The sequence below is a fragment of the Megascapheus bottae genome, chromosome 10 (assembly GCF_031878675.1).
Source record: "Megascapheus bottae isolate mThoBot1 chromosome 10, mThoBot2.hap1, whole genome shotgun sequence".
NCBI classification, from domain to species: domain Eukaryota; kingdom Metazoa; phylum Chordata; class Mammalia; order Rodentia; family Geomyidae; genus Megascapheus; species Megascapheus bottae.
The window spans coordinates 61300700-61318602 of record NC_143518.1 but is presented as its reverse complement, the minus strand read 5'-3'; the positions used below and the strand labels follow the sequence as shown (position 1 = coordinate 61318602).

The window sequence follows — 17903 nt, the reverse complement described above, 5'->3', positions numbered from 1 at the left end:
CAGACACCACTCAGAATACACACAAGGCCTAAAACCGAGTGAGAGCTTCGGACTAAGGTGTAGCCCAGAAATTGTGACCTCAGAAATAACACAGGTATCCCTGACACAAGCTGAACAAGGATGGCTTGGGGGTCTGGGGGAAGAAGGAGGAACTTATTTCTAAAAAGAAAACAAAAGAAGAGGGAGACAAAGCTGAGCAAATAACCTGTAGCCCCGCACTGGTCAGGAGGTATGAGGTATGAGGATAGATGACAGAGGAAAGTGTTTTACTCATATTCTATTACTTATGGGACTGGGCTGTGGAGATTCAGGCCAAACTCCTTAATCCACCATGAAATGTCTAGTCCAATAGAGAAAACAAACAAACAAAACTTGATCAATAAACAACCTATGTTCAATATAAGGCGCTTCTGGAGAAGACGAGTGGAAAGAATTCTAGGAGAACGTGAGAGGAGATTATAATTTTAAATAAAATGCTTAATATGAGTGTGTAAACACCTGGTGACAACAAGGAAGTGTGCCTCGTATCATCTGACGGCCAGCACACTAAAACAAGCAAAAGCCGGAAGACCCTGACCTGGCAGTGTTAACACTGTGATCTAGAAACAGAGGGGGGGCGGGGTGGGTGACAAAGGGTGGAGATAAGCTCAGGGTTGGCATTTTTGGCCTTCAAGGGACAGCTGCATCAAGACTGGTCTTATATTTTGCAGGGGGAATGAAGCTCACTGTGAGAATGAGCCAGAAGGGAGCAAAGTCCGAGTGGTAAGTATAAATGAGAGGTGGCTGAGACCAGGCTGGGAAGTGAGGATGGCCACACCAAGAATGACCAAAGGCTGGTTACGTCCCAGGCAGTATGGAAGACACAGGGAAGGTGCCTGGCAAGTGGCGAAGCTCAGGTGTCCTCAACAGCCAAGAAGCTGAGTATTCAATTGCCATTTGGGAGACAGAAAGGCAATGAATGGCCCCGCGATCCCTGAGTTAAAGGAGGCCAAAAGGCAAGGGATCCATCCTGAATGACGAAATGCAAAGAGGAGGAAGGATCAGAGTGTCTCTGATTCTTCCAGTTAACCACAGGCATGATAAAATATCTATTTCGGAACTAGTAAGTTGTACAGTCTTTTCACAGGTTGGAAATGTCCTTGGAGTGCTGGGAATATTGGCACACATCAAGCTGTGATCTTAGCAGCTGGGGAGGCACACATCAAGAGGACCATGGTTTAAGGCCATCACAGCAAAGATTTCCTGAGATTACATCTCACTCAAGATCTTGGTGCGAAGGCATGCAACCATCTCCCCAAGCAAAAGTAGGAGTGCTGTGTTTCAGGCCAGCTGGATGCAAATGTGAGAACTTACCTCAAAAATAAGCAGAGCACAAAGCACTAGAGATACGGCTCAAAGGATAGAACTCCTGATCAACAGGCAAAGCCCTGAGCTCAAATCCTTATATCACCAAAAATATTCCTCTGTGTATGGACTGGTCTTATCTACCTCTGCCTTGACAGGGCATGTTAAGTATTCAATAAAGGTATGGTAAAATACCTATCATTAAAATTCAGTAAGCAATTATTTTATAAAGAATCAGCACACAGATCACTGCCTGATAAAAATTCTTATAAGCTAATCTTTGCCTTATCTCCATAATTTTAAATAAATATGAAAAAGTCTTTACTAACTAAACATGCTAGAGAGTCCCCAACTTATTTGAATGCATATTACAGGCTATTTTATTTGAGGGTAAAATTTCACACTGAGAAAAATAGTTTTGAGTGAAGTTACTCATCATATTTAAGTTTCTGCTGAGGAAATCACTGTGAACTTTTGTTGTCAAGCATTGTGGGTTAGGGATGTCTGATTTGAGCATCTTATTCCATACCACAAATGGATAAACATTTAATTTAAGAGAAAGAAGAGGATTCTGGATGAAAAAGTAAGTAAAAGTCAATCAAGATGGTTTAATTCCACAGAAAGAACTGTATAGGCCACAAGTGAACCTGGAGATGTGAAATATGAATCTCCAAGCTTGCTTCTGTGCTTCTATTGAATTTCAAACATAGTATAACTCCAGCATAATTGGAAATGTGGAAAAATCCAGCATATTCCAGACTGAACCTTTGACCAGTAGACATAAATCAAGAATAGAACTACATTTGGGTCTTTAAAGACAAAGACAGCTCGATGCTGGTGGCTCACACGTGTAATCCTGAACTACTCTGGAAGCCAAGTTCTGAGTTCTGAGATCACAATTCAAAGCCTAGGTAGGAAAGTCCATAATAGGACCCTTACCTCCAATTAACCACCAACAGTCCAGAAGCAGAGCTATGGCCCACGTACTAGCCTTTAGTAGAAAGGATAATCTGGGCCTCAGACTTGAGTTCAAATCATTATGCTGGCACATGCACATGTATCAGGCACACACAGACACACACACACAGAGTGAGCCATTTTGAACAAAATTATCTCCAGCTTCTTAGATATCAATACCCCCTGGATTATTCATAATAACAGTATTTTCAATAGACAATAGGTAAAAGACAACAAGGCAAAGAAGACAAGACAAAAAGTATACACAGAGCCTGCAAAGATTCTGTTGATGTGTCACCTGAAAGCCAGATTGGTTTGTGACAATCATCTCCCATCCTTGAAAAAATAATAATTCTACAACTCTTCCTTCAAAATGTATGTAATACAATTCAAAATAAACACAAGAATATTCTGGAAGTTCAGACAAAAGTACCTTACCATTCATTTCCTTGTGAAGGGTTTTCTAGAAGCACTCGGATTATGTACAATAAGCAGCTTAATAATTTGAGAGAAAAATTGAACAGACGTATTCTTAGACCTTTGAACAAATAACAAAAGTTTGATTTTCATTTGAACTTAGTTCATGAAAGACTACAAAGGATTGTCAAATACACTGACTTTTAGTAAAGTACCTGCTTAGTTTGTATTTAGAAACTGCAATGCTATGATTGTCTAAACTCACTGAAGTTCCTTCGCGGAGAGCTCTACAGAACATGTGCACTGCAAATGGCAATCCATTTTCTTTCCTGAGAGGAACTGTGGGTTTGAGCAACTAGAAGCCACAACACAGGAATCCCATTGAGGCTAAATCGAGTAGGTGTATAGCTCTAAGCATTCTATATAGCCAATGAGTTACATTCTATTAAAAAAGCTGGCTTTCTATTATGTTCATAGAATAAATAATAAATCTTGCAGCTCCAGGACACCTTGTGGATTTGATAACAGGAAAATTTTAGCTACATTTGTATAATTATATGTAATATTTTAAATTATATGTTTGCATGATGACATATACCAATTTATATAATTACATGTTGCATATTAATTGTATAATTATATATATAAAGACAAAGCATGATAGTATGCTGAGCAACATACCAGTTCTCTCTCTCCACCTTCTGCCTCTCTGCTCCCCTCCTAATTTTTGAATTGAGACCACTGATCCTTGTCATTTCATCAGGATAAATGTCAATGAAATGTGGTGAGAATGAAGACTTCCACACACATCTCTCTCTTAAACTATTTAGGTCACAATTGGACAGCCCATAATACTTAATGATGATGAAGAAGAGTAATTAAAACTTAAGAAAAACATACTTAAAGTCTGATTAAAAGCATACCTTGCCAGCAATTAGACTGTGGTATTTGATTTGTACATTTTGAATAAAATTTGGGAAAAGTGCATCCTATAATTATTTCTTAATAAATCTAGAAGCAAAATGTCATTTTATTTTTTTACAAGACTGGGAGTGCATTGTGTAACCTTTCTGTAGAAAGGTTAATGCCTAATTATATAATGTTTCTATGTTTTCCTATTAAAATACTGAGCATATTTGATGAGTTAGCTTCTTTATGAAAGTCTTTTAAATTAGTAATGGATGTGCCTTTGTTTCATGTGATTCTCCTTGATAGTCAAGTGAGGATTTAAATAATGCAATTTACCTTTTCTGGCCTAGAAACACAGGACCATGACTATTAAACACCTTCATTCAGACAACATGGCCTCTTGAGGTAATTTTTACCCAGGGGCTTTCATGGGGAAGTTGTAAATTACCAGGCTAGGAGGGCTGTAGTTATTACCAGCTTTAACCCTGAAGCTAATCTTCCATTAATCACATCTAATGGAAACAAATAGCATCTAATGGGCTGACTTTAAATAATGAAACACTTCGAGCAGCCAATCTTTGGAAAACTTCTCACAAATAAGGTAGTTCCTGCCTACTGAAGGACAAATTAATTTTGAATACTCGAAGAGGGCTCCATCATCAAACTTCAGGTAGATTAGTATCTATAGAAATACAATGCAGGGCTCCTGCTTTTGGGAATTGTAAATGATGTCTAAAATAGTCAATATTAAAGCAAGCCAACAAAGCTATCACTGACCTTAAAAGGGCAGGGATTACAAATATGTCACCTTCCTTTGAATTTCCAGTGTTCCCCAATTTTACTCCGTGGTAAGTGTCAGTGAGATGCTAAATTTTAAGATTCACCCTACGCTTACTGGCTAATTCAAATTCTCCATTGGAAAGATGCCAGTGTTCCGTACATTTATTCTTTGACTCTTCCTGATGGACTGTGAAATGTATCCCCCGCTGTTAGGCAGTCAAACAATGGAGCCCCATCAAAGTACAGTATTTTACATGCCCCTCCCACTCCGACTCCCCTTGTTTAAGTTAGCATCCTCAATGTTTGTACAAATTCAGATAGCTCACACAGGGGCCTACATATTTCTGTAGGATTTGGAAAAGTGAAAGTGTGCAAGAGATATTCCCTCTATTCTACTAGATTTAACATTTATAGCTCCTAAAACATTCACTCCACTAGATTTCACACCTATAGTTCCTATGATTTTATTCTCTGTCAAGCAGTCTCACCATATTTTTTGTTGCTATGTGAGAAATTATTTTGCACAGCTGGAAAATTGAGGTAGAAATATTTACAAGCACTAAGACAAGAATGAAAGAAATAACTTACTTGATCTCTGGTTTTTAATGAAAAATAGCTTTAATCTTTCTTTAAATGTATTTTCGTTCATGTAGAATTCAACTTGTACCCTGCAAGAAAAAAAATTTAATGCATACATTTAAATAAACTCAACTGTGTTTTAAGCCGATAAATATAAACCAACTTTGCCGTTCTCTAACTTAAATAGCAATATTCTAAGATAAAATTCTTTAATAAATGAAATTCAGACTGCATTACATAAAATGAGAATAGAATACAATATACTTCTGTTATTTTAGAAAGAAGCAGTTACCTTCTAAATTTAAACATTTTAGTAGTTCAAATGCAGTCATTTTAGTTACCTGTATTGAGTGTCATGATTGATAGAAATCATTCAAAACTCTCATTAAACACAGCCCTTTGGGATAACCAAAATAGTTAATGTCTCCCCAATTTATCTACTTTAAGAATCACATGAATGCTTGAAAACCTTATGCTGGACATTCCAGATTTGCTGAAAGTCAAGGACCCAAGATTTATTCTTAGCAAGTTCTTTACTTCAACTGAATCCTAGCAGAACTCACTATTTACCATGACCTTTTTTTGTTTACTAACTTGGCACCATATCCATATTATTGACAAAGGAATGCTAACACAAAGTAGAATATTAAAACTACCATAGATTATGAAGTAGATTGTTAATATACTAAATATTGCATATTTAGTCTACTATGGAATAAAATCAACAGCCAAAAAATTACTCTAATGCAAATATTAATATTGTTTCTAAACTCTGCTTTGTTCTATAGGTTAAAATCAATGTGTCTGGTATTTAGTAAAAAGAATACAACTGTTCATTGTGCAATAACATGCTGGCAATTATCAACCATATTAATTACTCTCAAGTATATTTATTATAGATTAAGAATGAAAGACTCTAAGAAAGCATTTTAATGCCTGCATAAGCAAAATTTTGCTTTCTTGTTTTGAATATCACAACATTTTGAGTATACTAGACAGGTTTGGGAGTTTGTGGCTGGGCTGGAATTGTTTTGTTTTGTTTTGTTCTTTGTAAGAGAACTTGTGAGAGAAGCTGAAAGAAGAAAATAATAAGTGATACATAACATGTTCTCATACCATGGGGATATTTCAGTCCCACTTTCTCCTCTACTGTCTTGTGCACCCAAGAGAACTTAAGAATAGCCAAAAGGTTAGCCTCTGTGTGCCACAACAGCAATGCAGTGTAGACATCAGTAACTACCCGTGCTGTAATTATTATATCTTCTAATATCGTGAACATCTTCTGCCTTTTTTCCTTTCCTCCCTAAATAATTTTCTACTTCCATTTTGCACTTCCTCCTTTTTTACCTTATATTTATATGGGGAGGAAAAAAACACAGGAAAGTAAGTTCTTTGTCGGATAATTTTTCCTGAACACTAAACTTTATGAAAGCCTATGAGCATACAGTCAGATCCAAACTCCATTAGCATCTTGGAAACGCCCACCCTCTCTTCACATACACATCCATACACGATTGGTCTGTTTTACTTGTTCACTGGATGAAAAATTAGTTCATTTAAAATTAACTAGCCACAATACAAACATCCAGCTAAACTAGTTAAAATTTATTATGGATACCAAAGCAAATTTGAGAGGGGACATGTGGCCATTCACAAGTCATTTAGCAAAGGGCATGCACATTTACTTCCTTGAATTATCAAATTTGTAAGGACGTGTATCCATCCTGCAGACAGTATCTGGAATTGAGGCCTGGGTTTGTGCAGATCGTCACTTTTCCTAAAAATGAGGTCATTGAGAGAATCCAGCAGAATGACAAGAACTCTGAAAATAATGTGGCACTTTAGGAAACATAGTAGGACCGGAAATAGCCCATAAGCATAAAGAATGAAGGATGAGGTGACATACTGGTTGTCTACACATATTGAGGTAGTCAATATGATTGCAATGGAATGAAGACATTATTGAATAAAGCCAGTAGTGGAGAGTATGAGAAATATCAATTACTCCATTTTGAAAGAGGCACCATTGTCAAGTGGAATGCTCTGCAATGAATAGAAAAATGACCTAGACTGCAATATACTCACAAACTGTGAGCAATTTCCAAGAAGCAAAGACCACTTTGCAGTGTCTGAGCAAAGACCATTTTGCAGAGCCTCAAATGACTTCTGAATCCATCCCTCTCCCCCTCCATCCCCCGCCCTCATAAAATGATGTGAAGAAAAAAAAAAAACACTGGCTAACCTTGTGTTCTGATTTTTGCAGAATTGTGGCTGACACACAAAAAGACACTGATACTATGGGGATTAGAGCCAAAACCATAAACAAATGGAAAGCTAATAGAATCTTTTTGGACCCATTCTTGTAGGTACAGGAAACAACCATCAAACTCCAGCACAGTACAGACTAGAGGCTTTTTTTCTCTCATCTACTGGAGTCTGCCAGCAATATGGCTCATCTTAGAAAATTTCCCTGCTACCAAATGGTTCTCTGGGACTCAGATGTGATTGTTTTAGTGGTTATTCTTTCAGAAATATTTCCTTATCATTTTAACAACTTGTAAATACCCTTCCTTTTCCACATTTAAATATGACTCCTCTAGTTTCTGCTCATTTTTCCTTCCCTCCCTTCTCCCCTTTCTTTCCCCTCCCCTCCCTTCTTTCCCCTCTGTTCCTCCCTTCCTGCCCTCTCTACTTCTCTTTCCCTTCTTTGCCTTCCCTTCCTTTCTGTTTTCTTTGCACCTTCGTCCTTTCCCTCCTTCTTTCCTCCATCCTTCCCTTTCCTTCTCTTTCCTCCCTCTCGCTCACTTCTTGCTTGCTCCATCTGACTTTATTTGAATTTATTTTCAGCTAGTATGCCGTGTTTTGAACAATACAGTTAGGAAAATCTAACTACAACACTTCTTAACATGACATTTTTATTACATGTTTATATAAAAGATAAAATTTAGGATCATTTTTGTCACATTTATCATAACTCACAGTTATTAGTCACTGGCATCTTCTATTGAACTATGTTCTCACACTCCTATTGAAATATGTTCTTGTTAACATTTTTGTTATTGTATGTATTCTGTTGCTCTGTTTTTGTGGCATTTGCTTCTTGGTATTTTATCATTACAGTTACTATTTTGTGAATGTTTTTCTGCACTTGGATGTGGTGAAGCCTCCCCTCGGGGCAAAGGCACAATTATCAAAACTTTGTGGCCAACCTAGGATATAAAGTGAGGTCCAGTCCAGGTATAAAAGCACCTTATATCGAGAAAGCAGAGTAACAGTGGTCTTGTGACTAAAAATAATTTTACTTTTGGTATTATAAATGGCAGATTTACTTAATTTCCTTCCATGTATCCATGCATCAATAGTTTTTCATGCTTCTCCTTGAACGTTTTGGGCGCCAGAAGGTGGTGGTATTCTCTAGTAATTCTATTTCTATATTAACTTATTTGCCATATGACATTGACAAATAATTTGTGGGAAAAATGTCAAGTAATTGTAGTATATATAAATTCCTTATAAGCGGATGACAGTACTGTATCAGCAATAATTTTGCTGTTGACTCTGGGATCACAACAAATACTTATATTTTACTAAAACTTTTAGCAGATTGTGATTTAAAAAAAAACTACCTTCCTCTATCAGATGGAAGGTAACTTGTAGCATTTTATTGTTGATTTATTGAATTATTTCATTTAAACATAGATTAAAGGTTTTCTTTATTATGTCTATTACATGACTATTCTTGACAACCTCTTCTGATGAGATCTTTGTTTCACGACAGTGCTAATTATCAACACCAGGACTACTACATCCGAGGCACATGTTGTACTGCTGAGCTCTACCTCAGACCTTAGTTTTCAAATTATCTTGGAAGAAGTGATTTTCCTAACAGTAAGCTAGGCAGTTAGCATACTAATGAATTATTTTCCTATATATTTTGTGAACTTCGCTTCTATTCCTACAACTGATTGGTTGGAATCCTCTTTAGATTATTTTTAATATCTTCAAATATGAATTGAAAAACATTTAGATTTTTTATACTCTAATAATTGTCATTACTGCTTATATTTTGAGAGGCTGTGTCAATTATAGATTTTATGCTAAACATGTTCTCTTAAGTTTTCTTCTCATTTCTGTGCTCTGGTACATGGATGGTGTGTAAAAACCACTCTAGATGCTGTTAGATAAATTGTAATTCGCCTATTTCCTGCTTAAGATGCTTACTTAATAATTTTTAAATAGACCTCGTCATCTTAACAACACAGAAGGTAATTTGGATACAGGTTCAGAAATGCACTGTTGTTTGGGAAACAGTGTTTTACGACATTTGAATAGCAATGCCTTGAAATCTATTTAGAGCTTTATGGATCCTAGGGAAGACACAGGCCAACACCACAGGAAGATATTCATTGCATCACCCCTTCTTCACGGGAGACTCTTCGTCCTCATTTACTCTGTTACTTGGTGCTACTGACCTCCAGCCTACCTCTGAGCAGGCAACGTGAGCATGGAGCCCACCACTTATTCAATTTTTTTTTTTTTATGGCCAGGTCTGATGCCTGAGCTCAGGGCCTGAGCACTGTCCTTGGGCTTTCTCAAGGCTAGAGCTCTACCATTTGATCCACAGCACCACTTCAGCTTTTTCTATGCACAAACCCGGGTCCTTGTGCATGCTAGGCAAGCACTCTACTGCTAGGCCAAACTCACAGCCCCACTTATTCGATTTTTAGCCCTGGCCATCAGGGCAGAGGAGGGATTCTCTGTCTGGACTTGAGGGTCCGAACAGGCTGGTTGCCCTTTGGACAGTGTGCATCTGGATATATTAACACACACAGCTCTCCGTGCCATGCTCAGTCCTGGAACCTGCTCACTTTGATGCATCTCTGTGCTTTTATGTCAGGGCTTCTCCTGAACCCACACCCGGTGCTCTGGTTTCAGAAGTAAAGTGGTAACGCAAAATCCCTTTGTATGGGGAAACCATAGAATTTATGTTTCTTTCCATCTGGCTTACTTCACTTAATATAATTTTTTACAAGTCTTTCCTTCATTTGTTGTAACTAAAAATGCCTATAAATCTACAAGTAAACACACTGAATGGTTAAAAGACAAAAAAACACACACTTGTCCATGAAAAATTCTACAGGAAGCTAGACATTCACACAGTGAAACCCACAGAGGATGTTTCTAGGAAAGGATCAAAATGGTTCAACAGTTCTGGGCCTACACTCACATAACATGATGTTGGTCAACACAAACCCCAAGAAATGGAAACAAGTGGTTTTATGCAATCTTGCTTGTTGGGGTTTTGTTTGGTTTTGACTTCTGAACCTTTTGCCTTGTATGTCAGTTTATCTGTGTGCAGGATGGTAAAGCAGGGCACAGAAATGGAGGGACAGAGGGTGAACCGACCCAGCAGTGATACTCACTGGACTCTATGTTGAAAATGAACGATACTTGTGCAGGAAGCAGTCCAGAGCAAAAAACTACAAGTACGCAGGGAAGAGGTGACATTGCTCAAAAAGCAATGGACTCATTCCCTGACTTATGGAACTGTAACCCCTCTGAACTTCACCTCTGCAATACCATTACAAAATAAACAAATAAATCTCCCTATGTACCACAAACCAATTCTGTTACTCTATTGGCAACCCTAAATTAGATTTATACTTGAAGAAATTACATGTTTCAAGATGTATTTTATTGCCTTAAGTTGACTTATTTACCTTTGGTGCTTTACAAACTTAAGTCACACACTCCAAACAATTTATGTAAGTATTACCCTTTAGTATTTCAGAATGTACCCTTACTTTGGAACAGAGTCGTGGCAGATATAATTAGTGGGGTTAAGATGAGATCAGACTGGAATGGATAATCAAGCCAATATGATCACTGCCTTCACAAGAAAATGAAGACTTGGGCACAGAAAGAGATGGATGAGAAGACAGCCCTACGTGGACAGCCAGGATTAGAGTGCATGCTAACCCAATTCAGACTTCCTAGATCATCAGAGGCTGGAGAAACCATCAAAGGGCATAAAAATCCAGACCTGCAGCTCAAGTATCTGGCCTGTAGACCTGTGGGTCAGTAATGTCTATAGTTTTCTGCCACCTGGTTCATGGTCCTTGGTCAAGGACCACCAAGTCTTTTCTGTGGTGGCAATGGAAGCATTCTCACTTGCACCAAATAAGTCCACCAGAGCAGGACCTCCAAGGAAACTGGCACTATGCTGAGTTCTGAGTGTCTCATACTTACCCTGGTATATCACATAGTACCTGGGACCTACTAGACAATGGAGATTGCTGGTCAGATGGTGGGACAGATGCTTCATGGGGTCTCCAATTCTTCCTGGCAGATTCTGAGACAGTAAGAGAGTGAGTGGAATAAGTCTCAAGATGCAAAATCCAGATTTTCAGTGAGTTAAATCTCTTTTCATCTTCCAATCTGATGTACCTAGTGACTAATGGTTAATTCTCTGCTGTCTTTCCTACTGAGTCTGGTGATTGGATCTAGGACCTCATGCTTCAATGCAATATTGCTTGAGCCATGCCCAGAAGTTCTTTAGGTCTTGCCTTGTTTGCAGGGTCTTGTGTTTTTATCCTATCCAATCACATATTGCAATCCTCCTACTTCCATCTCTTACGTAGCTGTAAATCCAGGTGTGTGCCAACGTGACTGCTAGAATGAAGCTACTCAAGACAATCCACTATTTGAGGCTTGGAAAAGCAAATCTGTAAGTAGGCCAGCCATCCAATACTATTTTATTTTCATAAAAGCAGCTTCACCAGTTTTGTCTAATGGCTCCCCATTTCTTGTTTTGACCTTCAAATGTGTGACCTCAGGTAGGCTCGTTTTAAAGTCTGGCAGGCTCTCCATTTTCCATGTTTTTTAACACTCAATTCTTTCACCACTATTCAAACCTAACTTTTCTGAATCTCAGCATTATAAAAAAGAAAAAGAGAATCAAATCATTTTGGACAAACTAGCCCAGCTACATATACATACACACATGTACATATGCATGCAGTTTCATATGGTATTATACACATAGATGCTCCTTGACTTAAGATTTGGTCATCCTCCATAAATTGAAAATATTGTCAGTTGAAAACGCAACTGAAGCTGGGGCACTAATACTCCTGGTTATCCAGGAGACCAAGACCTGAAGATCACAGTTCAAAGCCAGCCCAGGTAGAAAAGTCAGCAACCAAAAACTGGAAGAGGAGCCATGTTTTAAGTGGTATAATGCCAGCACTAAATGGAAAAGCTAAAACACAGAGCCCAGACCTTAAGCTGAATCTCCCAACCCATCATAAAAACAAAACAAACAGTGGGTGCGGTGGCTCACACCTGTAATCCTAGCTACTCAGGAGGCTGAGAACTGAGGATCATGGTTCAAAGCCAGCCCAGGCACCAAAGTCTGTGAGACTCTTATCTCCAATTAACTACTAGAAAATCAGAAGTGGCACTGTGGTTCAAGGGGTAGGGCAGTAGCCTTGAACTGAAGAGCTCAGGCCCAGAGTCCAAAACCCCATGACCGAAAAACAAACAAACAAAATAGCATTGGACAAATATGCTTCCAGACATCATAGCTTATTTAGCTTAGTCCAGCTGACCTAAAACATGCTCAGAAGAGGTACATTAGCCTACAATTAGACAAAAGCATCTAAAACAAAGACTATTCTATAATAGAATGTGGGGTGTCTCCTATATAGTTTATTGGATACCTGAATAAAAAGTTATAAATACATATTCATAAAAGTTCATAAAGAACATGATTGTTTAGCTTGGCCATCTCCTCCTGATGCTGACTGACCAAAACTGCCACCACCAGCCAGCTTCATCATTTTCGTACACTGTAAAACATCTTAGTACATTGTGCATCCCTTGGAAAGGTAGAAAATGAACATTCAAGGTACAGTTTCTGCTGAAAGTATGGGGCTTTTATTCTACCACATGGAATAAAAGGCATTCAGCCCAACCACTATAAAGCAGATACCACCTATGCATACATGTGTATAGGCACAGTGTGTGTGTGTGTGTGTGTGTGTGTGTAATATAATGGCAATAAGAGGAGAATGTAGAAAGTTAGACAAGTATCATCTTCATATCACTGTAAATAGGGCTGAGAGCCTACCAGTAACTACATTCACCCTGTGTCTGCCCTGTGATCAGGACATACAGGTAGGAGGAACTCCACAATCTGTGGTTCCCATGGCAAATGCAAAGCAAATACAACCTCTCTTCACTTTGAAAATGACTGTCCTCATGTACAATGTCCATTCCTGGACCAGCTCTCTTCACTTCCCTGCTTTACTTAAAGCCATGGAATTTAAATAACTTTAGTTTGACTTAAGAGTAAGTGTGGAAAGCAAAAGGTACCAAAAAAAAAAAAAAACCAAAAAGCTAGAACAAGTACAGTGGAGCATTTCATCATCCTTCAATTACAAAGAGATTCCGCCTCCTCAGGCCCCCTGCCCATTTGTAAGAGCAGGGCAAGCCTGGACTAAGCCATTAATGCAAAGAGTAAAAAGGGAAAATTATACAAAATAGAACATTTTGTCATTTTTATGGTCCTAAGTACATAATAAAGGGCAGTCAAAATACATCCCATTTAGGCTTATAAGAAATGGAGTCTGATAAGGATTATGCAGCCTTTTCCTCCCTTTACACCATCAGTCTCAATAAAGAAAAGAAGTCCCACTTCAGTATCGTTTCTATTGTTTTCCTCCCCACTCCCAGTGCCACTTCCCATTAAACACACCTCACAGGCGCCTACAGTAAAACCTGTGCAGACATTCACACACACACCCACCACATACACACACACCCCACATATACACACGTCTATGTACATTCTGCAAATACAAAACTGTTACTCATAAAAATGCTTATTAGCCTATAAAATGGCTACAGGCATTCACATGCTCACCATAAACCAGACAGCCTCCCAACCTAAATGCATCACCTCAGCACGCACATTTCCATTTTACTCTCCTGAGGACAAAGAAGAAACCCAGAATTCTCAATGTTGATCTTCTCACAGACGTAAAATTCAAGGTGACATTTTCTCAAGGTTGAGGCAACTACAGCAAGCTAGGGCTCCCACAGGCTCACAAACTCACACACGTGCATGAGGACACACACACACACACACACACACACACACACACACACACACACACACACTACAGGTAATGATGCTACTATGTTTTTAAATAATTTGAAGCTTTGCGCTAGTGCTGGTGTTCTAATCCTAGCAACTCAGGAGTCAGAGATCTGAGGCTTTAGTTTGAAGACAACCAAGGTAGAAAAGTCTGTGAGATTCCAGTCAATCACCAAAAAGTCAGGAGTTGAGGTGGGGCTCAAGTGGTAGAACACCAGACTTGAGCAAAACAGCTGAGAGACAGCATCCAGATCCTGAGGTTCAAGCCCTAGTACTTTCCCACCCCACATTCAACATTCATATCCCCCCTTCTCTCCCCCCTGTCAATGTCCTAAGCATGTTTACGGTAGGTTGGGCTAAGCTCTAGGCTAGTTATATGAAATTCAATTTTTGACTTGACAGTTTTGTGCAATCTACCACAGGTGCATTGGAACATAACTCCATCACGAGTCAAGAAGAATCTATATTGCACCAATCATTGAAAAACCTTCAGGGAAAATTTCATAGTACTTTTCCTAGAAATAAAATAACCAAGCCAGTTTGGGGGAGGAATGGAAAGCACCTGGTGTCAGGAACTCAGGTCATGTACAGCAGATGCCAGCCATCTGAATGAAACTAGAAGCTGAATGGAAACAAGATTACACAGCAGAGAAAGTACTTCAGTAAAACCTGTACAGCCTCCCTTCTGTAATATAAGATTTTAGGTCAGCACTTCAAAAAAACCTCTCGTATTTTTTTACTTTCCAAGAAGCAGTCATTCTTGAGTTCTGGACACTTCTTCCTCGGATCTCTTTTTCATACATGGCACTTAGTTTTTCCATTCAAGTTGAAAGGTCCATTTTTAATAGTACTTTTACTCACGTAGACTATAAGACTTGATAAGGTAAAGCCTCTTGTACGGAATATGAAAGTTGGAATAAGAGAGGAACTGTGATCAAAAGAATTTCACTCAGAAATTACAATAAAGTTCATAGGTGTTCAGAGAAGCTTTTTATCTAATCAGTATTTGCTTATTTTATTGTAAATATGGAATGCAAGCTTGGTTCTAGAATGAGATGACAGCGTGGACTATGGGCTCTATCAGTATTCTATGGAAAGGTTAAACATGACTTACATGAAGATGAGTTACTATGAGAATAAAGAAGGTATGGCACCGGGAGTTTGGCCTAGTGGTAAAGGGCTTGCCTAGCATACGTGAAGACCCCAGTCCGATTGCTCGGTACCACATACATAGAAAAAAAAATGCCAGAAGTGGCACTGTGGCTCAAGTGGTAGAACCCTAACCTTGAGAAAACCCAGGACAGTACTCAGGCCCTGAGTTCAACCCCGAGGAATGGCAAAAATAAAGAAGGTATGTTTGAGGAGAAACAAAACTTTGTGTGTGTGTGTGTGTGTGTGTGTGTGTGTGTGTGTGTGTGTGTGTGTGTGTGTGGTGTGGAGGGGCAGGGGGTACTAGGGCTTGAGTTCAGTGCCTGCATTCTCCATATGCTCAAGGCTAGCTTTGTACCACTTGCCACAGCTCCACATCCAGCCTTTTGGTAACCGAACATAAGAGTCTCACAGATTTTTCTGCTCAGGCTAGCAGTGAAACTCTATTTTCAGGGCTACTCAGTTCTCTGAGCAGTGGCTTGAACCACTAATACCCTTTTACATTTTCTTTTGATGGGTCAAGTAAAAAATAATTAGTCGTAAAAACAGTTCCTAGGAAAAATATTGGAGTTTTCATGGGAAAAGCAAAAACTTTTGCTTTATGGGTCAGTTATTTAATTTCATGCTGTCAACTTCTGTAAGAAAGTCTTGATCAACAAATTTGGCTCTGAACTTCAAAAGGACCTTTATAACATTGGAGGCAATGTGGAAATCCCCACCTTACAATCAATGAGACAGTAATGACTTTTTCACTGTGGTGCAAAAGTGGTGTGCAACCAGTAGAAATATACTTTCAATTCAGGATCTAGGTATTTTCCCAGGAGAGTGGCATGCACTGGGTTAAACCCAGACAGCTATGAGTGATGAGTGGTAGCAGTCACAGATAAACTCCTAACACTCCCAATCAGTGCCTGGTGCCTAGTTCATGTATAAATTAAGAATGAATATACAAGAGGACTCATTAGGCAGATTACTAAGCATGGTAGAATCTGTTCAATTAGCAGATCTTTAAAATTGTTATCCAGATAGCAATCAATCAATCAATATATAAACAATTGCTTCTTTCCTTCACACCATATTTCATTAAACCCAAATATAAAAATAATTAAAATCAAATAATGTATGTAGGAATATATAAACATCTGCTGAAATATATTTTCTATAGCCAGAGAACTTAAAAATAAAAAATACCCAAGTAATAGAGACTGCTTCTTGGAGAAAGCTAGGGAAGGAAGAGCAGAATCTTTAGTGAAATGTAAGTTATTTGGAAAGAATTAGTTCTGGGGTGTCCACGTATGCCTATATGGTATTAGTTAATTAATTAAGGAATAAAGAAATTAATGAATGGAGGCAAAGAATCTGTACATAGAAGACCAGAGAGTGTGCTACAAACTAAGACATTTTAATTCTGAGCTTTTGAAAATTAAAAAAAAAAACCAATCCACGAATATTTTATATTCATAAGAAAATAGCAGGGTGCGATGTGAGAAGAAATTAGCATATGCTTTGCATAGCCAATCAGCTTGTGGATCCAACCTCCCGCACTGATGAATGCTTAGTAGGAAACCACAGAGCAGAGGAGTGGCCCGCCTGGGGGGTGGAGAGGGCACACGGAGGTTGCTTCCTTAACTTTAAGAACTGAAAGGTACAATGGTGGATAGTGCACAGAAACATGCATATGTATATCACACAGATTCAAAGAAGGCAAACTAGCCTGAGCACAGGAAGTATATCTCATAATAGCAAGGAGGACATCAAAAGGTCGACAGACCCACACCGGGGTTCTAGGACAACAAATTGAAAGGAAGCTGAGCCATAACTCCCAATGGGACTAATGGAGCTGTGAAAGGTGGTTTGGGAAGTAGCCCAAGGGAGAGAGGATGAGCCTCACCTAGGTATGTGTATTATGTGGGTATGTCAGAATTAACGTCCCTTGTGACTATGATGATAATAAAAGGAGGAGGCAAAAGGGGAACTATTTGTTGAAAACGCTTGGTCATTCTGCTAATCCTAATACATTATATATGTATATGTAATGTATAACATATATAGTTTATAGTATGCTATACATATTTCATATACTATTATATAGTATAAGTACTATATAATGCTATTACATATATTATATATACATAATACATATACTATACATAATATTTGCTACATATATATTTATATGTACATGTATGTATATATAGTGCTAGATATTCTGATGATCATATGTATATGTATATGCAGTGTTATTTAATCCCCAGGACAATAGTTTATAATAACATCTCTAATATGTAGATAAGGAGATAGAAGTCTCATCTAAAGTCACAAAAATCCTAAATAGTGCAACTAATATTCACACCCAATCAATCTAAAGCTTAGACACACAACCTTGCCTTAACAAAACCATTTTTTTTTGCCAGTCCTGTGCTTAAGCTCAGGGCCTGAGCACTGTCCTTGGATTTTCTCAAGGCTAGAGCTCTACCACTTGAGCTTCAGCACCACTTCCAGTTTTTGTCTATGTATGTGGTACCAAGGAATTGAACCTGGGTCTTTGTGCATGCTAAGCAAGTACTCTACCACCAGGCCAAACTCCCGGCCCCATGTTTTTTAATAT

General features: G+C 38.5%; 1 protein-coding gene across 7 annotated transcripts in view; it reads right to left on the bottom strand.

The window, feature by feature from the left end:
* Kcnt2 (potassium sodium-activated channel subfamily T member 2) overlaps positions 1 to 17903 on the bottom strand; it is a 267206-nt gene that overhangs the window by 176361 nt on the left and 72942 nt on the right. For all 7 annotated transcript variants that reach the window (XR_016536895.1, XM_090341474.1, XM_090341480.1 and 4 more), the window contains exons 2-3: positions 4996 to 5075; positions 2740 to 2839 (exon numbers count right to left, since the gene is read on the bottom strand). Coding sequence is in view for 6 of the 7 variants with exons in the window: in XM_090341474.1 (XP_090197600.1) it covers positions 2740 to 2839; positions 4996 to 5075 (180 nt within the window). In the remaining variant the exon portion in view is untranslated. The remainder of the gene's footprint in view (positions 1 to 2739; positions 2840 to 4995; positions 5076 to 17903) is intronic.